We start from the raw sequence: 27,968 nt of genomic DNA, 5'->3' as shown, positions 1-27,968 counted from the left end.
GCCGACGTATATCGTCATGAGCCATTCAGCTAAAGTGGTTAAAGTATGGCTAAAGGCAAAACTTTTTTTAAAGCTTTGTATAGAGTGGAGAAGGATTAGAACAGCAGTCAGTTTTTATTGCTGTCTGTGCCCCCCGTTAAGGAGATTTGGGATTTTATTTTACTTTTACTATCAATGATAATGGTAAACAGAAGAAAGAGAGAGGGTCTCTTTGTTCTGTTTACCATTATCATTGAAACTAAAAGAAAAAGAAAATCCCAAATCTTCGGGGGGCACAGACAGCAATAAAAACTGACTGGTGTTCTAATCCTTCTCCACTCTATCCAAAACTTTGTTGTCCCCAGAAAAGTAAAATAGGGTTTTCCAAAGAGGACAGTAGTTCTGGTGACCTCGAGATCCCCTAGAGATTCTCTTAATTTGGAGAGATTTCGTCTCACTTCCTGTTTTGGCTATGGGACAGGAAGTGAAGGGAAATCTCCCCAATGGGACAAAGAGGGCAGAAATAAACCTTACAGGGGTTATAACCCTCTGTTACTCTATCCAAAATGAAAAAAAAAAAAGTTTTGTCTATAGTTCTACTTTAACACTACTGCAGCTTCTGGCATAGTACATATGGGTGTTTCACAAGCCAAGCAGTTGAACAAGAGCCATATTTGCAGTTTCACATACCTGATGTGTTCCAACAAGCAACACAATTTAAAGGATCACCCCCCAATATATAAGGGCTTTAGAGGCACCATAAAAAAACAAATAGCTAAAATAGATAAAACAGTAGATTTATTGAAATGCATTAAAATAGATGGCTAATGAGAGCTTTAGCCACCTTAGAAAAGGTGCAATAAGCGAAGACAGTTTAGATTCACCCTTATTTGAGCACCAATCACGATTCAGCTATAGCACCCCTCCAGGGTAACTGTGGTTCAGATCTATCACCTTCATTGTGCTTGTAAGTGTTCACGTATTATCTCTGATAACTGTTTGTGACATTAGCTATTTTTTCAGCCATTGGATACGGGTTTCCGTAAGAAATGAATGTCTTTTACTTTCCTATATGCTTGTATTATTTCCCTTGTTTTTCCCAATAAAATGTTTAAAAAAAAAAAAAAAAGAAAAGGTGCAATATCTTGGAAGGTGATCCTTCAATTGGTGTTTCTAGAATTTTTTAGAGGTGGTAATCATATCTATTGTATATGTTCCAACAAGCAGGCTGTCTTGTTGCCAGTCCTCAATGACCAGCCACACTTTGGCCTATTGAGATCAATTGGTGGTGCTGTCCCATCAGAGCTAATATGTGGTGTACCTAATCAGAGAATGTTTTTTTGTTAACAGATATTGGATAAAGATCAGATGCAATAAAAAGTGGGTACATTGTAATCCAGCTCATGGTGTTGATTTCTCTCCTGAGCTCCTTTCCCTCTCAATAGCTTTTTATATTCGCTTAAGGCCCACTTATTCTAGCCATACCTGGTGAAAAAATGTTGTTAGCTTAATAGACTTGATGATTGATCACAAGTATTTTGCTTATTTTTGTATTACTGGGAAATTCAAATTTCCTATCATTCTTTTTAACATTTGGATTCCTTTTTATTCACTTTCACCCCCATCCTGCCCTGGCCAATTTTCAGCTTTCAGTGCTGTTGCACTATGAATTACAATTGCGCGGTCATGCAGCACTGTAACCAAACAACATTTTTTAATCAGCTTTCTTTTGGTGGTATTTAATAGACATGTGCACACTGAAATATTTTATTTTGGAATTTCGTTTTCGTCCGAAAAAATGTTTTATTTAGTTACTCCCGAAATTTTTTTGTATTTATTTTGTTTCATTAAAAAATGCATTAGTCCGAAAATCCGAAATAATTAAGGTCGAATCTGTCATTGAAGGCTTATGGTGTCTGTCGAATGTTCTAAGAAGATTAGACGGACCAGCTAAAGTGTACGACTCTGCAATCGTACATTTCCGGTCGAATGTTCCGCCTACAAGTTATAGTAGAATTCTCATGTTATATGTATATTCATTAATTATTATTACTAGTCAACCAACATTAGAATTCTTCTATAGCCTATGGGCAGAGCATTTGACCATAAATGTCCACTCACGGCAACTGCTTCGTCGAATCTTCATGTTGAATCTTTTCTCTCTGTGTCAAATAATCTTGAACTAATAGAGCTAAGGTTAGGCACATTCGACCACAGGTTCGATGGACACAGATCGCTATTATCAGCATCATGTCGAATCTCCTATCTATATCAAACTGTTGACACAACGAAAATGACAATAAAGCATTTGTTGGATCTTTCAGTTTTCGGATTCTGCACGTTCGTTATCCTTTGTTAAAACAAAAATACCCGAAATTCGGACGAAAATGCATTCGGACGAAAACAAATGCACATGTCTAGTATTTAACCACTTACCCACTGGGCACTTATCTGCCCATTATGCAACACTGTACCCATATGAAAATGTTGTTTTTCACACAAATAGAGCTTTCTTTTGGTGGTATTTAATCACCACTGGATTCTTTAGAAATGAAAAAAAAGACTGAAAATGTTGTTGAAAAAAATGCATTTTTCTTTGTTTCTGTTATAAAATTTAGCAAATTAGTAATTTAATCTTTATAAATTTTGGCCAAAATGTTTACTGTTACATATCTTTGGTAAAAATAACCAAAATCAGTGTATATTTGGTCGTTGTGAAAGTTATAAAGTCTTCAAGCTATGGTGCCAATCATTGAAAATTGATCTCTCCTGAAGTACTGTACCGACTGAGCATGAGGAGAAGAGAGAGCTGAACTGAACATGCGCCAGTTTGTTGACAAGTGAATGCTCCATCATTGAATGGAGTGATCACATGGTAAAAGGCCACTGTCACTGGCCCTTTACCTTGATCCATGATGCGCCGGGTCCGGAGAAGCCGGTGATTATGGGCGCTTCTGGGTCCATGCCCCAGTGGATGTGCGGGAAGTGCAAGTCAGGGACAGCGTCCCTGGACACCCTCCCAAAACTAGCCGGTCATGCTGTAGCCATCATTTGGCTATGGCCTGGTCGTTAAGTGGTTAATCACCACTGGGTTTTTATTTTTTGCTAAACAAAAAAAAAAGACCAACATTTTTGAAAAAAAATATTTTTTCTTCATTTCTGTTATAAAATTTTGTAAATAAGTAATTTTTCTACTTCACTGATGTGCACTGATGAGGCTGCACTGATGGGCACTGATAGGCTGCACTGATGAGGTTGAACTGATGGGCACTGATAAGCTGCACTGATAAGGTGGCACTGATGAGGAGGCCTTGATGAGGAGGCACAAATAAGCTGCACTGATGGTCACTGACAGGTGTCACTGATGGGCACTGATAGGCAGCACTTATGGCCTCTAAACGGTGGAAATGACAGGCATCACTGATGTGCACTGATAGAGGGCACTGACGGGCAGCATTCATGGGCAGTAATAGATGGCACCAATAGGCGGCACTGATTGGCATCACTGCTGGGGACTGACAGGCACCACTGATGGGCACTGAAAGTCAGTACTGATGGGTCTGCACTGATAATCAGAGCACTGTGATTGGTCACAGCTGATCACATGGTAAGAGGCCTTTTTCAGAGGCTCCTTACAACGATCGGAGATGCAGTGTGTCAGACTGACACACAGCACCTCCGATCGCTGCGTTGCGTAACCCCTGTGGGCGCGCATCGGCATATTATCCTGCTGGATGTCATATGATGCCCAGTCAGGATAACAGAACCACCGCCCGGCCGTCAATTTGCTATAGGCCATGTGGGAAGTGGTTAAAAAGCTGAAGTTAGAAGCTGATTGGCTACCATGTACAGCTGCACTATATTCTGAGTTCTTTCGTTTTAGTAAATCCCTCCCAAAGTGTCTAACCATTCAACATTCTAGCCAAAATATTTTTTTGTTTGCGTTCCAATTTAATCCTTTCCAATATTATTAAATCTCCCAGATGATCATTATTTAGAAATAAATTAAGAAATACATATGGAAGAGATCTCTTTTTTTTTTCTTTTTTTTTTTGATGGATTTTGTTCCTGTGAGTTATGTTGTATAGTGATGGCCGAACGGTTCGCCCGGCGGTCGTTTCGCGGCGAATTTCCGACTTTCGCCGTCCGCGGGTTCGAACGCCTTTTTCCGTCGTTCGCCCCGGCGGACTTACGTGTTTAATGTATACAAGAACTTTAACCTTTCGTGACACGTTTATCATGTGTTACAGGACAACCAATTGAGACATGACAGCTCATGGACACTTGGACATTCCCCCTAACCTATAAATACACCCGATCCGGTGGCCATTTTACATTCTTTCTTCTGTCACTGTAGGGAAAGGATCCTGTGTGGAGTAGGGACAGAGAAAACGCTAGCTATTTGGTACACAAAAGTTCTTTTCAGGACTGGTATAGGTGTTAGGTCAGCAGCCTGAGTTTCTTTTGTCAGTTTAGATAAAGGGACAGAGCGCTGTATGCTGCTATTTTAGGGACAGCTCAGCCAGATTAGTCTTTCTTCATCATCATCATCATCATCATCATTAGCTGTTACTATCAGGTCCACAAAAGAGCTGTTCCAGCTAATCGTTCCAGCCTACTCTTTTTTGCCAATTTGTATAGGGACAGGCAGGAAGCAGTGTGTCAGGCAGTGAGGATAATTTTAAAGACTTGCTGTTACTATTAGTTCCACAAAGGTTCTTTTCAGGACTGGTATCAGTGGTACGGTAATAGGCTTGTACACGTATAATATTCTTTCTTCCAAATATAGAAAGAATATTATACTTGACTGCTGCCCTTCTGCTGCAGTCTGCTAATCATTCACAACTCACTTGTTCCACAAAGCTCTTTATCAGGACTGGTAACTTGGTCTGTCTAGGGTGCTACGGTACATAGGCTTGGGTGCGGTACAGTCTGCTGTTCTGTAAGGACCGCTATCGGTCCACAATACATAGGGTTGCCGTGCACTACTGCTGACCGCTGCCCTATACTGCAGCAGTCCTTCATTGGTATAGGGACTGACGTACAGTCTGCTAATCACTAACACACAACCTGCTTGGTCCACAAAAGTTCTTATAAGGACTGGTAACTTGGTATAGGGTGCTACGGTACATAGGCCTGAGTGCGTTACAGTCTGCTGTTCTGTAAGGACCGCTATCGGTCCACAATACATAGGGTTGCCGTGCACTACTGCTGACCGCTGCCCTATACTGCAGCAGTCCTTCATTGGTATAGGGACTGACGTACAGTCTGCTAATCACTAACACACAACCTGCTTGGTCCACAAAAGTTCTTATAAGGACTGGTAACTTGGTATAGGGTGCTACGGTACATAGGCCTGAGTGCGTTACAGTCTGCTGTTCTGTAAGGACCGCTATCGGTCCACAATACATAGGGTTGCCGTGCACTACTGCTGACCGCTGCCCTATACTGCAGCAGTCCTTCATTGGTATAGGGACTGACGTACAGTCTGCTAATCACTAACACACAACCTGCTTGGTCCACAAAAGTTCTTATAAGGACTGGTAACTTGGTATAGGGTGCTACGGTACATAGGCCTGAGTGCGTTACAGTCTGCTGTTCTGTAAGGACCGCTATCGGTCCACAATACATAGGGTTGCCGTGCACTACTGCTGACCGCTGCCCTATACTGCAGCAGTCCTTCAGCGGTATAGGGACTGACGCACAGTCTGCTAAACACTAACACACAACCTGCTTGGTCCACAAAAGTTTTTATAAGGACTGGTAACTTGGTATAGGGTGCTACGGTACATAGGCCTGAGTGCAGTACAGTCTGCTGTTCTGTAAGGACCGCTATCGGTCCACAATACATAGGGTTGCCGTGCACTACTGCTGACCGCTGCCCTATACTGCAGCAGTCCTTCATTGGTATAGGGACTGACGTACAGTCTGCTAATCACTAACACACAACCTGCTTGGTCCACAAAAGTTCTTATAAGGACTGGTAACTTGGTATAGGGTGCTACGGTACATAGGCCTGAGTGCAGTACAGTCTGCTGTTCTGTAAGGACCGCTATCGGTCCACAATACATAGGGTTGCCGTGCACTACTGCTGACCGCTGCCCTATACTGCAGCAGTCCTTCATTGGTATAGGGACTGACGTACAGTCTGCTAATCACTAACACACAACCTGCTTGGTCCACAAAAGTTCTTATAAGGACTGGTAACTTGGTATAGGGTGCTACGGTACATAGGCCTGAGTGCGTTACAGTCTGCTGTTCTGTAAGGACCGCTATCGGTCCACAATACATAGGGTTGCCGTGCACTACTGCTGACCGCTGCCCTATACTGCAGCAGTCCTTCATTGGTATAGGGACTGACGTACAGTCTGCTAATCACTAACACACAACCTGCTTGGTCCACAAAAGTTCTTATAAGGACTGGTAACTTGGTATAGGGTGCTACGGTACATAGGCCTGAGTGCGTTACAGTCTGCTGTTCTGTAAGGACCGCTATCGGTCCACAATACATAGGGTTGCCGTGCACTACTGCTGACCGCTGCCCTATACTGCAGCAGTCCTTCATTGGTATAGGGACTGACGTACAGTCTGCTAATCACTAACACACAACCTGCTTGGTCCACAAAAGTTCTTATAAGGACTGGTAACTTGGTATAGGGTGCTACGGTACATAGGCCTGAGTGCGTTACAGTCTGCTGTTCTGTAAGGACCGCTATCGGTCCACAATACATAGGGTTGCCGTGCACTACTGCTGACCGCTGCCCTATACTGCAGCAGTCCTTCATTGGTATAGGGACTGACGTACAGTCTGCTAATCACTAACACACAACCTGCTTGGTCCACAAAAGTTCTTATAAGGACTGGTAACTTGGTATAGGGTGCTACGGTACATAGGCTTGAGTGCGGTACAGTCTGCTGTTCTGTAAGGACCGCTATCGGTCCACAATAGATAGGGTTGACGTGCACCACTGCTGACCGCTGCCCTATACTGCAGCAGTCCTTCAGCGGTATAGGGACTGACGTACAGTCTGCTAAACACTAATACACAACCTGCTTGGTCCACAAAAGTTCTTATAAGGACTGGTAACTTGGTATAGGGTGCTACGGTACATAGGCTTGAGTGCGGTACAGTCTGCTGTTCTGTAAGGACCGCTATAGGTCCACAATAGATAGGGTTGACGTGCACCACTGCTGACCGCTGCCCTATACTGCAGCAGTCCTTCAGCGGTATAGGGACTGACGTACAGTCTGCTAAACACTAATACACAACCTGCTTGGTCCACAAAAGTTCTTATAAGGACTGGTAACTTGGTATAGGGTGCTACGGTACATAGGCTTGAGTGCGGTACAGTCTGCTGTTCTGTAAGGACCGCTATAGGTCCACAATAGATAGGGTTGACGTGCACCACTGCTGACCGCTCACCTATACTGCAGCAGTCCTTCAGCGGTATAGGGACTAAGAGTTTTGTCACAGGGTCATTTAAAAAATGACATGCAGAGGAAGAGGCAGGCCCTTCCGCAGGGGTGGTAGGGGTAGGGCAGGAGCAACAGGCTTGAGCCAAAGTGGGAAGTTGCAGAAGGTGCGTTCAATTACTTTAAAGGATGCACCAGACTTGGTTGAGTGGCTCGCTCAGCCTTACTCTTCTGCACCCTCCTCATCCTCTCGATCTGCACCCTCTTCTTCACTCTCTGCTATGTGCACCCCCAAAGACACTACCACCAACAACACGACCACCACCACCACCACCACATACCTTCCGCTTGAGTCACTGGAATTATTTTCCGATCCATATCAAGAGGACATTTCTGATGCGCAGCCACTCTTGGTATTGGATCAGGAAGAGGAGGTAGCAACAAGCGCTACTCAGCAGTCTGACGCCAGTACCCAGATCAGCCCAAGGAGGAGGTTGGTCCCCGGTGTTGCTGCCTACTCTACTTATAGCGGTGGGGAAGGTGACGTTGATGATGACGTGTCTAGTGATGTCACGTGGGTGCCCACAAGAGAGGAAGAGGAGGGGAGTTCAGAGGGAGATATGGACCAGCAGATAGGGAGGAGAAGCAGCAATGACTTACATTGCACAGCAGGGACAAAGCAGACTGCAAATGTATCAGGAGCGAGTCATCGACCATGTACGGTCACATCTGGCGCTCCCAGGACACCGGCACATGGCTCCGCAGTGTGGGCTTTTTTTAACGTGTCCGCTGCTGACAATAGCGTTGCCATCTGCAATCTTTGCAGTCAACGCGTTAGTCGCGGTAAGCCCAATACTCACCTAGGGACGACCGCCTTAAGAAGGCACATGAGCAGCCATCACCGAGCCCAGTGGGAGCAACGGAACACACAAAGCCACACTGCAGGCTCTCACCGTCCAGCCTCGTCTTCTACTTCTCCTTCTCCTCTCTCCTCACAATTGTCCTCCACTCCACCTTCCATCACGCCAAGCTCACATTTTTCTGCAAAAAGGCAGGCTTCCGTGGGCCTAATGTTTGAGCGTAAAAAAATGATGACGCCGGATAACCCTCTTGCCCAACGGTTGGCGGCTGGCTTGTCAGAACTCATAGCCCGCCAACTACTGCCATATAAACTGGTGGACTCGGAGGCCTTTCGCAAATTTGTGGCCATTGGAACACCACAATGGAAGGTCCCAGGAAGGAAGTATTTCTCAGAGAAGGGCATCCCAGAGCTATATGGCCATGTTCAGCGGCAAGTGAATGTATCTCTGGCACACAGTGTCGGTGCCAAGATACATCTGACCACAGACACGTGGTCTAGCAAACACGGGCAGGGAAGGTATATCAGTTTTACTGCCCACTGGGTGAACCTTCTGACGGCCGTCAAGCATGTAACCCGTGGCACCCGTGTAGATTTGGTTTTACCGCCACGGATTGCATGCAGGCCTGACTCTTCTTCTCCTCCTCCTACTCCATCCTCCTCCCTCTCCTCCTCAGCTGCCTCCTCCTTTTCCGCTGCTAGCGTCTCTTCCACTGCACCGCCCAAGCTCCCCAGAACCTATTCCACATGCCAGGTGAGACGTTGCCATGCCGTGCTGCGTCTGTTGTGCCTGGAAGCAAAGAGCCACACTGGCCCGGCACTCCTTTCAGCTTTGCGTTCACAGGCAGATGAGTGGCTAACACCGCTCAATTTGACAGTTGGTAAAGTGGTGTGTGACAACGGTGCCAATCTGCTTAGCGCATTGAAACAGGGCAAAATCACGCACGTGCCGTGCATGGCACACGTCTTAAACTTGGTCGTGCAGCGATTCCTTGTCAAATACCCTGGGGTCCAGGACATCTTGCGGCAGGCAAGGAAAATCTCGGCCCATTTCAGAAGATCTTACACGGCCATGGCTCGCCTTGCTGACATTCAGCGGCGACACCATCTGCCGGTCAGACGTCTTATTTGCGATTGCCCGACGCGATGGAACTCAACCTTCTATATGCTTGATAGGCTGCTCCAGCAGAAACGTGCAGTTAACGTCTACCTGTATGAACTCTGCGAAAGAAACGGTTCTGGGGAGCTGGGTTTTTTTTCACCGCGCCAGTGGCTGCTCATGCGCGACACATGCAGACTTCTGCGGCCATTTGAGGAGATCACCAAACTGGTCAGTCGCAGCCATGGCGCCATCAGTGACATGGTACCTTATGCCTTCTTTCTGGAGCGTGCATTGCGTCGTGTCATTGATCAGGCTGTGGAGGAGCAGGAGCGGGAAGATGAGGAAGTCGCAATGCTGGATGAATTCCCAGGGGGGGCTACTCTATCTGAGACAAGTCAACAACAGGAGTCTGATGAGGAGTCAGAGGAGGATGGTGCCGGGGCGGATGAGCAGGAGCAAGAAGAGCATGCTTTAAACCTTTCTGGGATCCCTGTTGTGCGAGGATGGGGAGAGGAGAATGAAGAGGACGACATTATCCTGGATGATGAGCAGGAGCCAGGCCACCACACCGCTTCCACTTTAGTGCAAATGGGGGCCTTCATGCTCCAGTGTTTTAATAGGGACCCCCGTATAAAAAGCATGAGGGTCAAGGACCAGTACTGGGTGGCAACGTACTTAGACCCCCGGTACAAACACAAAATGGCGGAAATGTTACCGCCGTCGCAGAGGGCTGTCAGAATGCAGCACTTCCAGGCCTTGCTTCGAGAAATGCTGCATTCTGCTTTTGCGTGCGCTGGCAGAGGAGCAATTCCCACTCCCAGAGAAGGATTTGCGGGTACCAATCCAACAGCGCCTGCAAGAAGAGGCCGGTTTGAAGATGTGTTGGTGACTTCGGATATGAGGTCATTCTTTCAGCCGACCCATCGACAGGTGTCATCCGGATCCAGCATCAGGGAACGCCTAGACCGTCAGGTGTCCGACTACATTGGGTTAACGGCCGATGTGGACGCTCTGAGGAGTGATGAACCCCTAGACTACTGGGTGGGCAGGCTTGACCTCTGGCCAGAGCTTGCCCAATTTGCAATCGAACTGTTGGCTTGCCCCTCATCCAGTGTCCTGTCCGAAAGGACGTTCAGCGCAGCAGGGGGGATTGTGACCGATAAGCGTACTCGCCTAGCTCACCACAGTGTTAACTACCTCACATTTCTAAAAATGAATGAGGCATGGATCTCGGAGGAATTCAACACATGTGATCAGTAGACCATGTATATGTCTATAAACAATTTTTGGAATCAAGCACACAGACCTTCTTAATTCATTTGGCTCACTTCCCTGACCCAAAAAAGCACACCGTACTATATGCCCCTACCCTCCTCTTTGAAGAGGTTGAGCGGTGTCATATTTCTACTGGGGCTGCTTATTATGAGGGGTTCCCACCATCCCTGTGCTGTGCTGACTTCCTCCTGGGTGTTCTTATTATGAGGGGCTCCCACCATCCCTGTGCTGTGCTGACTTCCTCCTGGGGGTTCTTATTATGAGGGGATCACACCATCCCTGTGCTGTGCTGACTTCCTCCTGGGGCTGCTTACGGTGCTGCTGTCAGCGCTGTATGTCACGGAGCTGCTGTCAGCGCTGTATGTCACGGAGCTGCTGTCAGCGCTGTATGTCACGGAGCTGCTGTCAGCGCTGTATGTCACGGAGCTGCTGTCAGCGCTGTATGTCACGGAGCTGCTGTCAGCGCTGTATGTCACGGAGCTGCTGTCAGCGCTGTATGTCACGGAGCTGCTGTCAGCGCTGTATGTCACGGAGCTGCTGTCAGCGCTGTATGTCACGGAGCTGCTGTCAGCGCTGTATGTCACGGAGCTGCTGTCAGCGCTGTATGTCACGGAGCTGCTGTCAGCGCTGTATGTCACGGAGCTGCTGTCAGCGCTGTATGTCACGGTGCTGCTGTCAGCGCTGTATGTCACGGAGCTGCTGTCAGCGCTGTATGTCACGGAGCTGCTGTCAGCGCTGTATGTCACGGAGCTGCTGTCAGCGCTGTATGTCACGGAGCTGCTGTCAGCGCTGTATGTCACGGAGCTGCTGTCAGCGCTGTATGTCACGGTGCTGCTGTCAGCGCTGTATGTCACGGAGCTGCTGTCAGCGCTGTATGTCACGGAGCTGCTGTCAGCGCTGTATGTCACGGAGCTGCTGTCAGCGCTGTATGTCACGGAGCTGCTGTCAGCGCTGTATGTCACGGAGCTGCTGTCAGCGCTGTATGTCACGGTGCTGATGTCAGTGCTCTGTATTACGGTGCTGCTGTCAGTGCTCTGTATCTCCTGCACCCTCTTGTTTGCCTACCCTGGTCCCTGACCTTCCCTCTCCTCCATTGCCTTCATTAGCTCCATAGTCCTGAATTGTCAGAACAATTTCCCAAATAAAAAAAAAATGCTTGTAGTTATCGATCCCAAATTCACCTCATACATGTATTATGCTATTGTCCAGGTGGTGGGACTACGTGCTACCCCCTAATAATTACCCCGTGGCCGCAAATTCGACCTAAAGGTTTGCGAAATTCGCCTCCCATTGAAGTCAATGGAGCCCGCGGCGAACGGTCGTTTTCGCGAACGTTTGTGCCCGTTCGCGTTTCGCGTTCGCGAAACGTCCCGTCGGAAGTTCGTCCATCACTAATGTTGTACCTTCAAGAGTGAATTATGTAACATCCATTAGGAGAGCAATACATGTCAACACATTCTGGAAAGTCACTCTTTGTATAAACTGAGGGCAAAGCTCTTAGCATTTAAACGTCAGCAATTGCAAAAACTATCACTGAAAAGGAAATCCTGTTGTGTGGATGAAATTAGACAGCCAAGTGGGTTTGTTGTGGAGTATTTCCTGTGATAAGAAATATTTTCATTGTGGCAGTAATATTTATTACTCAGTTTAAAAAAAAAAAAAACACACAAAAATAATTAGTATCTTTAGTTGCATAAGAAATAAGAAACTCAAAAAATGTAAATTTGGAAGGTAACGTACAGTTAAAGGCAAAACTTTTTAGTTTTAGGTAGAGTGGAGAGAAATTATTATTATTATTATTATTATACAGGATTAGTGATGGCCGAACGGTTCGCCCGGCGGTCGTTTCGCGGCGAATTTCCGACATTCGCGGTCCGCACGTTCGAACGCCTTTTTCCGTCGTTCGCCGCGGCGGACTTACGTGTTTAATGTATACAAGAACTTTAACCTTTGGTGACACGTTTATCATGTGATACAGGACAGCCAATTGAGACATGACAGCACATGGACACTTGTACATTCCCCCTAACCTATAAATACACCCGATCCGGTGGCCATTTTACATTCTTTCTTCTGTTAAGATAGGGACAGGTTCCTGTGTGGAGTAGGGAGAGATAAACCACTAGCTATTTGGTACACAAAAGTTCTTTTCAGGACTGGTATAGGTGTTAGGTGTTGATAGGTTTGCTGTGCTGCTGATTCTTGCAGCAGCCTGAGTGTCTTTTGTTAGTTTAGAGAAAGGGAAAGGACGGTGTATGCTACAGGGACAGCCAGATTAGTCTTTCATCATCATCATCATCATCATCATCATTAGCTGTTACTATCAAGGTCCACAAAAGAGCTGTTCCAGTAACCACTAATCGTTCTCTTTTTTTGCCAATTTGTATAGGGACAGGAAGGAAGCAGTGTTGTCAGGCAGTGAGGGTAATTTTAAAGACTTGCTGTTATTATTAGTTCCACAAAGGTTCTTTTCAGGACTGGTATCAGTGGTACAGTAATAGGCTTGTACATGTATAATATTCTTTCTTCCAAATATAGAAAGGATATTATACTTGACTGCTGCCCTTCTGCTGCAGTCTGCTAAACATTCACAACTCACTTGTTCCACAAAAGTTCTTATAAGGACTGGTAACTTGGTATAGGGTGCTACGGTACATAGGCTTGAGTGCGGTACAGTCTGCTGTTCTGTAAGGACCGCTATCGGTCCACAATAGATAGGGTTGACGTGCACCACTGCTGACCGCTGCCCTATACTGCAGCAGTCCTTCAGCGGTATAGGGACTGACGTACAGTCTGCTAATCACTAACACACAACCTGCTTGTTCCACAAAAGTTCTTATAAGGACTGGTAACTTGGTATAGGGTGCTACGGTACATAGGCTTGAGTGCGGTACAGTCTGCTGTTCTGTAAGGACCGCTATCGGTCCACAATAGATAGGGTTGACGTGCACCACTGCTGACCGCTGCCCTATACTGCAGCAGTCCTTCAGCGGTATAGGGACTGACGTACAGTCTGCTAAAAACTAATACACAACCTGCTTGGTCCACAAAAGTTCTTATAAGGACTGGTAACTTGGTATAGGGTGCTACGGTACATAGGCTTGAGTGCGGTACAGTCTGCTGTTCTGTAAGGACCGCTATCGGTCCACAATAGATAGGGTTGACGTGCACCACTGCTGACCGCTCACCTATACTGCAGCAGTCCTTCAGCGGTATAGGGACTGACGTACAGTCTGCTAAACACTAATACACAACCTGCTTGTTCCACAAAAGTTCTTATAAGGACTGGTAACTTGGTATAGGGTGCTACGGTACATAGGCTTGAGTGCGGTACAGTCTGCTGTTCTGTAAGGACCGCTATCGGTCCACAATAGATAGGGTTGACGTGCACCACTGCTGACCGCTCACCTATACTGCAGCAGTCCTTCAGCGGTATAGGGACTGACGTACAGTCTGCTAATCACTAACACACAACCTGCTTGTTCCACAAAAGTTCTTATAAGGACTGGTAACTTGGTATAGGGTGCTACGGTACATAGGCTTGAGTGCGGTACAGTCTGCTGTTCTGTAAGGACCGCTATCGGTCCACAATAGATAGGGTTGACGTGCACCACTGCTGACCGCTCACCTATACTGCAGCAGTCCTTCAGCGGTATAGGGACTGACGTACAGTCTGCTAAACACTAATACACAACCTGCTTGTTCCACAAAAGTTCTTATAAGGACTGGTAACTTGGTATAGGGTGCTACGGTACATAGGCTTGAGTGCGGTACAGTCTGCTGTTCTGTAAGGACCGCTATCGGTCCACAATAGATAGGGTTGACGTGCACCACTGCTGACCGCTCACCTATACTGCAGCAGTCCTTCAGCGGTATAGGGACTGACGTACAGTCTGCTAAAAACTAATACACAACCTGCTTGGTCCACAAAAGTTCTTATAAGGACTGGTAACTTGGTATAGGGTGCTACGGTACATAGGCTTGAGTGCGGTACAGTCTGCTGTTCTGTAAGGACCGCTATCGGTCCACAATAGATAGGGTTGACGTGCACCACTGCTGACCGCTCACCTATACTGCAGCAGTCCTTCAGCGGTATAGGGACTGACGTACAGTCTGCTAAACACTAATACACAACCTGCTTGTTCCACAAAAGTTCTTATAAGGACTGGTAACTTGGTATAGGGTGCTACGGTACATAGGCTTGAGTGCGGTACAGTCTGCTGTTCTGTAAGGACCGCTATCGGTCCACAATAGATAGGGTTGACGTGCACCACTGCTGACCGCTCACCTATACTGCAGCAGTCCTTCAGCGGTATAGGGACTGACGTACAGTCTGCTAATCACTAACACACAACCTGCTTGTTCCACAAAAGTTCTTATAAGGACTGGTAACTTGGTATAGGGTGCTACGGTACATAGGCTTGAGTGCGGTACAGTCTGCTGTTCTGTAAGGACCGCTATCGGTCCACAATAGATAGGGTTGACGTGCACCACTGCTGACCGCTCACCTATACTGCAGCAGTCCTTCAGCGGTATAGGGACTGACGTACAGTCTGCTAAACACTAATACACAACCTGCTTGTTCCACAAAAGTTCTTATAAGGACTGGTAACTTGGTATAGGGTGCTACGGTACATAGGCTTGAGTGCGGTACAGTCTGCTGTTCTGTAAGGACCGCTATCGGTCCACAATAGATAGGGTTGACGTGCACCACTGCTGACCGCTCACCTATACTGCAGCAGTCCTTCAGCGGTATAGGGACTGACGTACAGTCTGCTAATCACTAACACACAACCTGCTTGTTCCACAAAAGTTCTTATAAGGACTGGTAACTTGGTATAGGGTGCTACGGTACATAGGCTTGAGTGCGGTACAGTCTGCTGTTCTGTAAGGACCGCTATCGGTCCACAATAGATAGGGTTGACGTGCACCACTGCTGACCGCTCACCTATACTGCAGCAGTCCTTCAGCGGTATAGGGACTGACGTACAGTCTGCTAAACACTAATACACAACCTGCTTGTTCCACAAAAGTTCTTATAAGGACTGGTAACTTGGTATAGGGTGCTACGGTACATAGGCTTGAGTGCGGTACAGTCTGCTGTTCTGTAAGGACCGCTATCGGTCCACAATAGATAGGGTTGACGTGCACCACTGCTGACCGCTGCCCTATACTGCAGCAGTCCTTCAGCGGTATAGGGACTGACGTACAGTCTGCTAAACACTAATACACAACCTGCTTGGTCCACAAAAGTTCTTATAAGGACTGGTAACTTGGTATAGGGTGCTACGGTACATAGGCTTGAGTGCGGTACAGTCTGCTGTTCTGTAAGGACCGCTATCGGTCCACAATAGATAGGGTTGACGTGCACCACTGCTGACCGCTCACCTATACTGCAGCAGTCCTTCAGCGGTATAGGGACTGACGTACAGTCTGCTAATCACTAACACACAACCTGCTTGTTCCACAAAAGTTCTTATAAGGACTGGTAACTTGGTATAGGGTGCTACGGTACATAGGCTTGAGTGCGGTACAGTCTGCTGTTCTGTAAGGACCGCTATCGGTCCACAATAGATAGGGTTGACGTGCACCACTGCTGACCGCTGCCCTATACTGCAGCAGTCCTTCAGCGGTATAGGGACTGACGTACAGTCTGCTAAACACTAATACACAACCTGCTTGGTCCACAAAAGTTCTTATAAGGACTGGTAACTTGGTATAGGGTGCTACGGTACATAGGCTTGAGTGCGGTACAGTCTGCTGTTCTGTAAGGACCGCTATCGGTCCACAATAGATAGGGTTGACGTGCACCACTGCTGACCGCTGCCCTATACTGCAGCAGTCCTTCAGCGGTATAGGGACTGACGTACAGTCTGCTAAACACTAATACACAACCTGCTTGGTCCACAAAAGTTCTTATAAGGACTGGTAACTTGGTATAGGGTGCTACGGTACATAGGCTTGAGTGCGGTACAGTCTGCTGTTCTGTAAGGACCGCTATCGGTCCACAATAGATAGGGTTGACGTGCACCACTGCTGACCGCTGCCCTATACTGCAGCAGTCCTTCAGCGGTATAGGGACTGACGTACAGTCTGCTAAACACTAATACACAACCTGCTTGGTCCACAAAAGTTCTTATAAGGACTGGTAACTTGGTATAGGGTGCTACGGTACATAGGCTTGAGTGCGGTACAGTCTGCTGTTCTGTAAGGACCGCTATAGGTCCACAATAGATAGGGTTGACGTGCACCACTGCTGACCGCTCACCTATACTGCAGCAGTCCTTCAGCGGTATAGGGACTAAGAGTTTTGTCACAGGGTCATTTAAAAAATGACATGCAGAGGAAGAGGCAGGCCCTTCCGCAGGGGTGGTAGGGGTAGGGCAGGAGCAACAGGCTTGAGCCAAAGTGGGAAGTTGCAGAAGGTGCGTTCAATTACTTTAAAGGATGCACCAGACTTGGTTGAGTGGCTCGCTCAGCCTTACTCTTCTGCACCCTCCTCATCCTCTCGATCTGCACCCTCTTCTTCACTCTCTGCTATGTGCACCCCCAAAGACACTACCACCAACAACACGACCACCACCACCACCACCACATACCTTCCGCTTGAGTCACTGGAATTATTTTCCGATCCATATCAAGAGGACATTTCTGATGCGCAGCCACTCTTGGTATTGGATCAGGAAGAGGAGGTAGCAACAAGCGCTACTCAGCAGTCTGACGCCAGTACCCAGATCAGCCCAAGGAGGAGGTTGGTCCCCGGTGTTGCTGCCTACTCCGAGATCTCTACTTATAGCGGTGGGGAAGGTGACGTTGATGATGACGTGTCTAGTGATGTCACGTGGGTGCCCACAAGAGAGGAAGAGGAGGGGAGTTCAGAGGGAGATATGGACCAGCAGATAGGGAGGAGAAGCAGCAATGACTTACATTGCACAGCAGGGACAAAGCAGACTGCAAATGTATCAGGAGCGAGTCATCGACCATGTACGGTCACATCTGGCGCTCCCAGGACACCGGCACATGGCTCCGCAGTGTGGGCTTTTTTTAACGTGTCCGCTGCTGACAATAGCGTTGCCATCTGCAATCTTTGCAGTCAACGCGTTAGTCGCGGTAAGCCCAATACTCACCTAGGGACGACCGCCTTAAGAAGGCACATGAGCAGCCATCACCGAGCCCAGTGGGAGCAACGGAACACACAAAGCCACACTGCAGGCTCTCACCGTCCAGCCTCGTCTTCTACTTCTCCTTCTCCTCTCTCCTCACAATTGTCCTCCACTCCACCTTCCATCACGCCAAGCTCACATTTTTCTGCAAAAAGGCAGGCTTCCGTGGGCCTAATGTTTGAGCGTAAAAAAATGATGATGCCGGATAACCCTCTTGCCCAACGGTTGGCGGCTGGCTTGTCAGAACTCATAGCCCGCCAACTACTGCCATATAAACTGGTGGACTCGGAGGCCTTTCGCAAATTTGTGGCCATTGGAACACCACAATGGAAGGTCCCAGGAAGGAAGTATTTCTCAGAGAAGGGCATCCCAGAGCTATATGGCCATGTTCAGCGGCAAGTGAATGTATCTCTGGCACACAGTGTCGGTGCCAAGATACATCTGACCACAGACACGTGGTCTAGCAAACACGGGCAGGGAAGGTATATCAGTTTTACTGCCCACTGGGTGAACCTTCTGACGGCCGTCAAGCATGTAACCCGTGGCACCCGTGTAGATTTGGTTTTACCGCCACGGATTGCATGCAGGCCTGACTCTTCTTCTCCTCCTCCTACTCCATCCTCCTCCCTCTCCTCCTCAGCTGCCTCCTCCTTTTCCGCTGCTAGCGTCTCTTCCACTGCACCGCCCAAGCTCCCCAGAACCTATTCCACATGCCAGGTGAGACGTTGCCATGCCGTGCTGCGTCTGTTGTGCCTGGAAGCAAAGAGCCACACTGGCCCGGCACTCCTTTCAGCTTTGCGTTCACAGGCAGATGAGTGGCTAACACCGCTCAATTTGACAGTTGGTAAAGTGGTGTGTGACAACGGTGCCAATCTGCTTAGCGCATTGAAACAGGGCAAAATCACGCACGTGCCGTGCATGGCACACGTCTTAAACTTGGTCGTGCAGCGATTCCTTGTCAAATACCCTGGGGTCCAGGACATCTTGCGGCAGGCAAGGAAAATCTCGGCCCATTTCAGAAGATCTTACACGGCCATGGCTCGCCTTGCTGACATTCAGCGGCGACACCATCTGCCGGTCAGACGTCTTATTTGCGATTGCCCGACGCGATGGAACTCAACCTTCTATATGCTTGATAGGCTGCTCCAGCAGAAACGTGCAGTTAACGTCTACCTGTATGAACTCTGCGAAAGAAACGGTTCTGGGGAGCTGGGTTTTTTTTCACCGCGCCAGTGGCTGCTCATGCGCGACACATGCAGACTTCTGCGGCCATTTGAGGAGATCACCAAACTGGTCAGTCGCAGCCATGGCGCCATCAGTGACATGGTACCTTATGCCTTCTTTCTGGAGCGTGCATTGCGTCGTGTCATTGATCAGGCTGTGGAGGAGCAGGAGCGGGAAGATGAGGAAGTCGCAATGCTGGATGAATTCCCAGGGGGGGCTACTCTATCTGAGACAAGTCAACAACAGGAGTCTGATGAGGAGTCAGAGGAGGATGGTGCCGGGGCGGATGAGCAGGAGCAAGAAGAGCATGCTTTAAACCTTTCTGGGATCCCTGTTGTGCGAGGATGGGGAGAGGAGAATGAAGAGGACGACATTATCCTGGATGATGAGCAGGAGCCAGGCCACCACACCGCTTCCACTTTAGTGCAAATGGGGGCCTTCATGCTCCAGTGTTTTAATAGGGACCCCCGTATAAAAAGCATGAGGGTCAAGGACCAGTACTGGGTGGCAACGTACTTAGACCCCCGGTACAAACACAAAATGGCGGAAATGTTACCGCCGTCGCAGAGGGCTGTCAGAATGCAGCACTTCCAGGCCTTGCTTCGAGAAATGCTGCATTCTGCTTTTGCGTGCGCTGGCAGAGGAGCAATTCCCACTCCCAGAGAAGGATTTGCGGGTACCAATCCAACAGCGCCTGCAAGAAGAGGCCGGTTTGAAGATGTGTTGGTGACTTCGGATATGAGGTCATTCTTTCAGCCGACCCATCGACAGGTGTCATCCGGATCCAGCATCAGGGAACGCCTAGACCGTCAGGTGTCCGACTACATTGGGTTAACGGCCGATGTGGACGCTCTGAGGAGTGATGAACCCCTAGACTACTGGGTGGGCAGGCTTGACCTCTGGCCAGAGCTTGCCCAATTTGCAATCGAACTGTTGGCTTGCCCCTCATCCAGTGTCCTGTCCGAAAGGACGTTCAGCGCAGCAGGGGGGATTGTGACCGATAAGCGTACTCGCCTAGCTCACCACAGTGTTAACTACCTCACATTTCTAAAAATGAATGAGGCATGGATCTCGGAGGAATTCAACACATGTGACCAGTAGACCATGTATATGTCTATAAACTATTTTTTTAATCAAGCACACAGACCTTCTTAATTCATTTGGCTCACTTCCTTGACCCAAAAAAGCACACCGTACTATATGCCCCTACCCTCCTCTTTGAAGAGGTTGAGCGGTGTCATATTTCTACTGGGGCTGCTTATGATATCCCTGTGCTGTGCTGACTTCCTCCTGGGGGTTCTTATTATGAAGGGATCACACTATCCCTGTGCTGTGCTGACTTCCTCCTGGGGGTTCTTATTATGAGGGGATCACACCATCCCTGTGCTGTGCTGACTTCCTCCTGGGGCTGCTTACGGTGCTGCTGTCAGTGCTGTATGTCACGGTGCTGCTGTCAGCGCTGTATGTCACGGTGCTGCTGTCAGCGCTGTATGTCACGGTGCTGCTGTCAGCGCTGTATGTCACGGTGCTGCTGTCAGCGCTGTATGTCACGGTGCTGCTGTCAGCGCTGTATGTCACGGTGCTGCTGTCAGCGCTGTATGTCACGGTGCTGCTGTCAGCGCTGTATGTCACGGTGCTGCTGTCAGCGCTGTATGTCACGGTGCTGCTGTCAGCGCTGTATGTCACGGTGCTGCTGTCAGCGCTGTATGTCACGGTGCTGCTGTCAGCGCTGTATGTCACGGTGCTGCTGTCAGTGCTCTGTATTACGGTGCTGCTGTCAGATGCCTCTATCACGGTGCATGTGTCATTCCGGTATGTCACGCTGCTGGTGATCATCTCCTGCACCCTCTTCTTTGCCTACCCTGGTCCCTGACCTTCCCTCTCCTCCATTGCCTTCATTAGCTCCATAGTCCTGAATTGTTAGAACAATTTCCCAAATAAAATAAAAATGCTTGTAGTTATCGATCCCAAATTCACCTCATACATGTATTATGTCATTGTCCAGATGGTGGGACTACGTTTTACCCCCTAATAATTACCACGTGGCCGCAAATTCGACATGAAGGTTTGCAAAGTTCGCCTCCCATTGAAGTCAATGGGGCCCGCGGCGAACGGTCGGTTTCGCGAACGTTTGGGTCCGTTCGCATTTCGCGTTCGCGAAACGTCCCGTCGGAAGTTCGTCCATCACTATACAGGATTTATAAAGCGCCAACAATTTATGCAGCACTCTACAATATAAATGGAGACAATACAGTTACAATACAATAAAACACAAGGGCCCTGCTCAGAAGAGCTTACAATCTAATAGAGTGGGGCAGATGGTACAAAAGGTTATAACTGTGGGGAAAGAGCTGATGGAAGTGGTAGGAGATTAGTTGACATGATAGGCTTCCCCGAAGAGATGAGTTTTCAGGGATCGCCTGAAGGTAGCAAGAGTAGGGGAAAGCCGGACCAGTGGAGGTAGCGAGTTCCAGAGGATGGGAGAGGCTCTAGAGAAATCCTGAAGACGAGCATGGGAGGAGGAGACGAGAGAGCTTGAGATTAGGAGGTCTTGAGAAGAGCGGAGGGGACGATTTGGGTGATATTTGGAGACAAGATTGGTGATGAGGCTCAGGCAGAGTTGTGAATGGCTTTGAGTGTTGTGGTTAGTATTTTGAATTGAATTTGCTGGGTGATTTGGAGCCAATGTAGGGATTGGAGGAGAGAGTTGGCAGACACTGAGCGGTTGGTAAGGTGTATAAGTCTGCCCGCAGCATTCATGATAGACTGAAGAGGGGATAGCCTATGGAGAGGCAGGCCAATGAGTAGGGAGTTGCAATAGTCAAGGCGAGAGATAACATGGGAGTGAAGAGGAGCTTGGTGGTTTCATTTGTTAAACAAGGGCAAATTTTAGAGATATTACGGAGGTGAATTCTACAAACTTTTGCCAAGAGCTTTAACATTTTTCATTATTATAAAAAACATGCTTCGTATGGTCTGGAAACATGTTAAAATTAATACAGTAAAGTATACAAGTGAAATAAGATGATTCCTAAATATTGTGTTTGGGTTAGATGGAGATGGATCCATCCAAATCTCTGAATCATAACATAGTGAATGAATCTGAAATAAATTTTGTTCAATTCTTAATGTTCTGTTTCAGATATTCTGATGGATCCCCCACCATCCATCCCAGAGTACATAAGTATGTATGCAAAGAACTATGGTTATGGGACTTTGTGTGAGGTCAGTCACTTAAAATAGAAATTGATTTATTATAAAAAAAAAATTCTCCAAATGCATGATGCAATTGTTGAAACAAATTCCATTAGAAACTGACATTCAAATAATTAATAAAATAATTTCATAATATACAGAAAAATGATGGCATTTGTAAACGGGTACAGAAAATTTTGATATAATTTCTATATCTATATTTATAGATATCTTTGACATTACATTCCTGACTAGAGGATGGATCCTCGAAACGAGTAGAGCATTTCGAGGATCCATCCTCTCGTCAGGAGTGTAATGTCAAAGATATCTATAAATATAGATGGTAAAAGATAATCTATTAATGGGGATTCCCTATGTTGAACAAAGACATAAAGATATTGGAAAAAAAAGGGGTCTAACACTTACATGTCAGCTCATAGAATAAATGATGGCCCAGCTACTAAAAAGAAAGATGGGGAGGTCCTGCTTATTGGCTGTTCTCTTGGTCTCCTGCCTCAGCCCTGGGGCTGGCATCATATTGGACACCCCCGTCTTTCGTTTTAGCAGCTGGGCCATCATTTATTCCATGGGCTGACATGTAAGTGTAATGCCCTGGACACACGGTCGGAAATTCTGACAGTCCGATCGGATTATATTGTCGGAAAATCCGATTGTGTGTGGGCTCTATCGACGGAAAAAATTTGAGATCAGGACCTCAAATTTTCCGACAACAAAATCCGATCTGACATTTTCCGATCATTTGTAGAGAATTCCGATCAGACAAAGTGCCATGGAAAAAATCTGACGGATTTTGTTGTCGGAATGTCCGACCGTGTGTACGGGGGCTTAGACCCCTTGTTTTTCCAATATCCTCCCTTCTTTTTTCAACACAGGGAATCCCCATTAATCGCTTCAGCCCCAGAAGATTTTACCCCCTTCCTGACCAGAGCACTTTTTGCGATCCGGCACTGTGTCGCTTTAACTGACAATTGCGCGGTCGTGCGATGTTGCAACCAAACAAAATTTACGTCCTTTTTTTCTCCACAAATAGAGCTTTCTTTTGGTGGTATTTTATCACCTCTGAGATTTTATTGTTTGCGCTATAAACAAAAAAAGAGTGACAATTTTGAAAAAAAAGCAATATTTTTTGCTATAGTAAATATCCCCCCAAAATATATAAAAAAACTATTTTTTTCCTCAGTTTAGGCCGATATGTATTCTTCTACATATTTTTGGTAAAAAAATCACAATATGAGTATATTGATTGGTTTGCTCAATTGTTAGAGCATCTACAAAATAGAGGATAGTTTTATGGCATTTTTAGTATTCGTTTTTTTTTTTTATATTAGTAATGGCGGTGATCTGTGATTTTTATCATGACTGCGACATTATGGCGGATACATCGGACACTTTTGACACTTTTTTGGGACCATTGTCATTTATACATCGATCAGTGCTATAAAAATGCACTGATTACTGCATAAATGACACTGGCATAGAAGGGGTTAAACACTAGGGGAGATCAAGGGGTTAAGTGTGTCCTAGGGAGTGATTCTAACTATGGGGGGGTGGGCTTCCACTCACATGACATCGATCACTGTTCCCGATGACATGTCACTATAGAGAACGGGGAAATGGCTTGTTTACATAGGCATCACCCTGTTCTGCAGCTCCGTGACATGATTGCAGGACACTGGCGGGCACCGAGTCTGCAGGCATGGTCATGCCAATTAAAGTGGATGTACAGGTACGCCCATTTGCCCACCGTTGCCATTGTGCCGATGTATATCGGTGGCAAGCTGTCAGCAAGTGGTTAATACACCATCTATATTTATAGATATCTTTGACATTACACTCCTGACGATAGGATGGATCCTCGAAACGCGTAGCGTTCTTTTATGTAAAAACAGCCTCATGTGGTATAGCCTATATTTATCATGTACCCACTTACAAATGCCATCATGTATCCATATATTATGAAATTATTTTATTAATTATATGAATGTCAGCTTCTAATGGAATTTGTTTCAACAATTGCATTGTGTATTTAGAGAACTTTTTTTAATTCTGTTTGTATAATAAATCAATTTCTATTTTATAGATTTTTTGTACCATGACTTTATTAGGTGACTGGTCTCACACAAAGTCCTATGACCATAGTTTTTTGCATACATATGTATATAAGAGATGGAGGCCTGTTACTGGGGCTGTGTCAGATCATATCTTTGTTGCAGAGTGTATAAGTAATCTCCCAAAATAACAAATGAACATGTTAAAACGAATACAGCCAGTCTTCCGAAATAGCTTCCAAAAATATGAAAATGCAGGACAACATATATATATGAAACAAATCCAAATATATGAAATTAATCCGAATATTTGAAATAAATTTGAATATACAAAATAAATTCTAAAAATGAATCATTCGAACATAACGAAAATGACTAAACGAAATTTTAAACTTAAAGCGGAGGTCTACCCTAAAGTGGACCTTCCGCTCATTGGAACCCTCCCCCCCTCCGGCGCCACAATTGGCACCTTTCAGGGGGGAGGGGGTGCAGGTACCTGTACAGTACAGGTATCTGCACCCACTTCCGGCGTAGATTCTGCAGAAGGTACGCCCCTTTCCGCAGAATCCACGCCCCTTTCCGAAAGTCCCCGCTGCCTGCTGGGAAACACACGGATCCCAGAGACAGCAGGGACCATCCTTATTGTGCAGCGCGACTCGCGCATGCGCAGTAGAGAACCGGGAAATTAAGCCGAAAGGCTCCACTTACTGATTTCCATACCCAAGATGGCGGCGGCAGCACCAGAGAGACGATCGAGAGATCGGCTTCGGGTGCCGACATCGCGGGCGCGCTGGGCGGGTAAGTGTCACTATTTTAAAAGTCAGCAGCTGCAGTATTTGTAGCTGCTGGCTTTTAAAAAAAAAAAATGGCGGAACTCCCGGCGGACTCCCGCTTTATTGAATGAATCCAAAACTAAACACTTTTCAATTGTGCACGTTTCTAGTGGCTATGGGACAAGAAGTGAAGGGAAATTTCTCAAATGGGACACAAATGAAAAAAAAATTTAAAAAAATAATTGACAGGGGTTATAACCATCCCATGCTCCATCGAAAAATTAATTATTATTATTTTTTTATTTCCTTTTAGTTCTATCATGAGAAAACATGACATGCTTCAGTTTGAGTCACTGACTTTAAACACAAGTGCATATAAAGAACATGACTTCCCTGCTGCTTACCTCATTTGCATGTTGGACAACAACTAAGAATGTATTGAAGCTTAAGGATTAACATGACAACCAAGTAGCTATAATTTTCAGAAGATAATCGGCAATGGCAACTTCTGAATTTCTCTTGTCACATATTTACTTTAAAGCTGTATTAAACCCAAAAGCAACCATGTATATGCTTGTAGCCTACCAGTTCTTAGATGTGATGGCTGCATTTGTTTTCTTTTATAAACTTTTTTTTATTTTTTTCATCTGGTGATCTGCCAAGTAAGTCTTTTTTTTTTTTTTTTTTAACAGAGTAAGCTGTTCTGCAGATGTAGGAGTTAGAGGGTTGAGACAAGCAATTTCCCATTGACAGGGGTGCTTAAAATGATCCGTTTTTATTAATTTATGTCAACTCTTTATTCCTCCCCCCAAAATAAAAATGTTTGCTGTAACTGCTTAAAAAGTGTTATCTGGAGTTTGGATTTAATGTGTTAGTGTATTTAAATGTGCTAGCACACACAACACCCCCCTGCTTCCAGACTGACAATACTGCTGTCCAAAGGTGTCTCTGTTTCTCCTTCATCCAGAGTGTAGGCTCTCTAATACAGGAGGTGATAATGGCAGAGTTATCAGGTGAAACCAGAGGGAAAAAAAAGAAAGAAAACAAATGCAGCCATCACATCTAATGATTGGTAAGCTGCAAAATATCTTATTTTCGGTTTGTGGTTTAATATCGCTTTAAACAATCATCATGAAAAATGATTTAAATAACATTTTTCTTGGTAAGCAATTTTCTAACCCAGGGCAGCAAAATAAGTTCTTTAGATAGAATTAATTACATATTTTGTTCAGTTACACCTGTCTAGGGTCTATAGTCATTTCCCCTTTCCCCAGTTACAAAGTATTATTATTATTTAACAAAATATAACACTAAAGCAACAATAGCACTATTGGTACTAAAACTACGATGACTATTACTACTACTACTACTACTACTAATAATAATAATAATAATAAAAATAATTATAATAATAATATTCATAATAAAAACAAGCAATAATAAAAAAAAAAAAACCTTCTACAACTTCTACTGCCACTACTATTACTACTACTAAGAATGATCATCATCATTGTCATCATAAAGTCAATAGCAGCAATAATAATAATAAAAAATAAATAATAAAAAAAATAATAATACAATACAATACAAATAATAATACAAACATGCTATCGCAATGACTGCTACTAAAAAATAATAATAATAACAATAATATAAAATATTTTTTTTTTTACGTAAACAAATATGTCAAATAATTAACTAACTTACATTTCCATAACAGGTAAATGTACAAAAAGTTACGTGAATTTATATATATATATATATATATATATATATATATATATATATATATATATATATATATATATAAAGATATTGATATATAGATATATATATTCACTTAACTTTTTGTGCATTTACCTGTTATAAAGTGCAAGTTAGTTAATTATTTTACATATTTCTTTACATAAAAAAATAAAAATAAACAAAATATTACGCAGACTTTTTTCTACTCACATGGATATAGATTAATGAAGGTGTCATCTTTGAGCGTGGCATTGTGAGATGTTGAGTGGTCCTCAGTACTATATCGCACAAATACCCCAAATAAAATTATTACTATTGTCTGAAGAGCAATAGCCAATATGGAAAATTTAAACCTCATATTAGTGTCGAAAGACATGATGGCAGAGCTGTGGCTATGCTCTTGTCTAGTCCTGCAAGGCACTGATAAAGGGAGGCTGTGCAGCTCCTATTTAATGGGTGACCTCAGATATGGATGACACTGCAGAAAGAAGGGGGGCTGGTCAGAGGGACACTCCCTCCAAGGAAACACTGTCTGCTCAAATACTTAATTCACACCAAGTACAAATTGACACAACATGTAGTAGTTTATTTTCATTTATTTATTTATTTTCCCTGTATTTTTTGATCGCTCAGTCTTAATGCAGTTTTCAACACTTTCTGAGTTGATGCCAAGTTCTCTGATTTTGTTCCCAGGCAGTTACATAATATAACCTGAAGAGGAAATTGATGACATAAATGAATTAAATAAATAAGTAAATAAATGCACTACAAATGTTTGTAACCCCACTGGTTATCTTTTTTTTTTATCAAAGTATTATTATTTTATATTATGGTTGTTATTATTATTATTATTCCTGTTATAAAGGAGTATTAGTATAATTAGCAGTAGGAATAGTAGTATACTAACTTTATTAGTATAATTAGCAGTAGGAATAGTATTTGGTATAATTTGTATAAAATAACTTTTACATTCCTGTATTTATCACCAAAATGATATAGAATGTAAATGTTCTCAGTATTTCATTCTAAATGTAGGAATCAATACATTTGTTTATATTATACTACTATATAGTACACAATAATCATTTTAGCTTTTTAAATAATTTTAAGGCTTATTTAATTTAGAGTAGAACTCCCACTATTTTTTTTTTTTTTGGATAGCACGTGTGC

General features: G+C 45.2%; 1 protein-coding gene across 1 annotated transcript in view; it reads right to left on the bottom strand.

Moving 5' to 3' along the window:
• The window catches only part of RHAG (Rh associated glycoprotein), an 86,050-nt gene extending 58,815 nt beyond the window's left edge, over nt 1-27,235 (bottom strand). Inside the window, exon 1 of the mRNA XM_077489046.1 lies at nt 27,009-27,235. Coding sequence (XP_077345172.1) covers nt 27,009-27,174 — 166 coding nt within the window. The 5' untranslated portion in view covers nt 27,175-27,235. The remainder of the gene's footprint in view (nt 1-27,008) is intronic.
• Nucleotides 27,236-27,968: the final 733 nt, after the last annotated feature.

Source organism: Lithobates pipiens, unplaced genomic scaffold (assembly GCF_037356315.1).
Source record: "Lithobates pipiens isolate NorthernLeopardFrog02 unplaced genomic scaffold, aLitPip1_a1.2 Scaffold_18, whole genome shotgun sequence".
NCBI classification, from domain to species: domain Eukaryota; kingdom Metazoa; phylum Chordata; class Amphibia; order Anura; family Ranidae; genus Lithobates; species Lithobates pipiens.
Note: the sequence above shows the minus strand (reverse complement) of the source record. Positions and strands in the feature narration are given on the sequence as shown.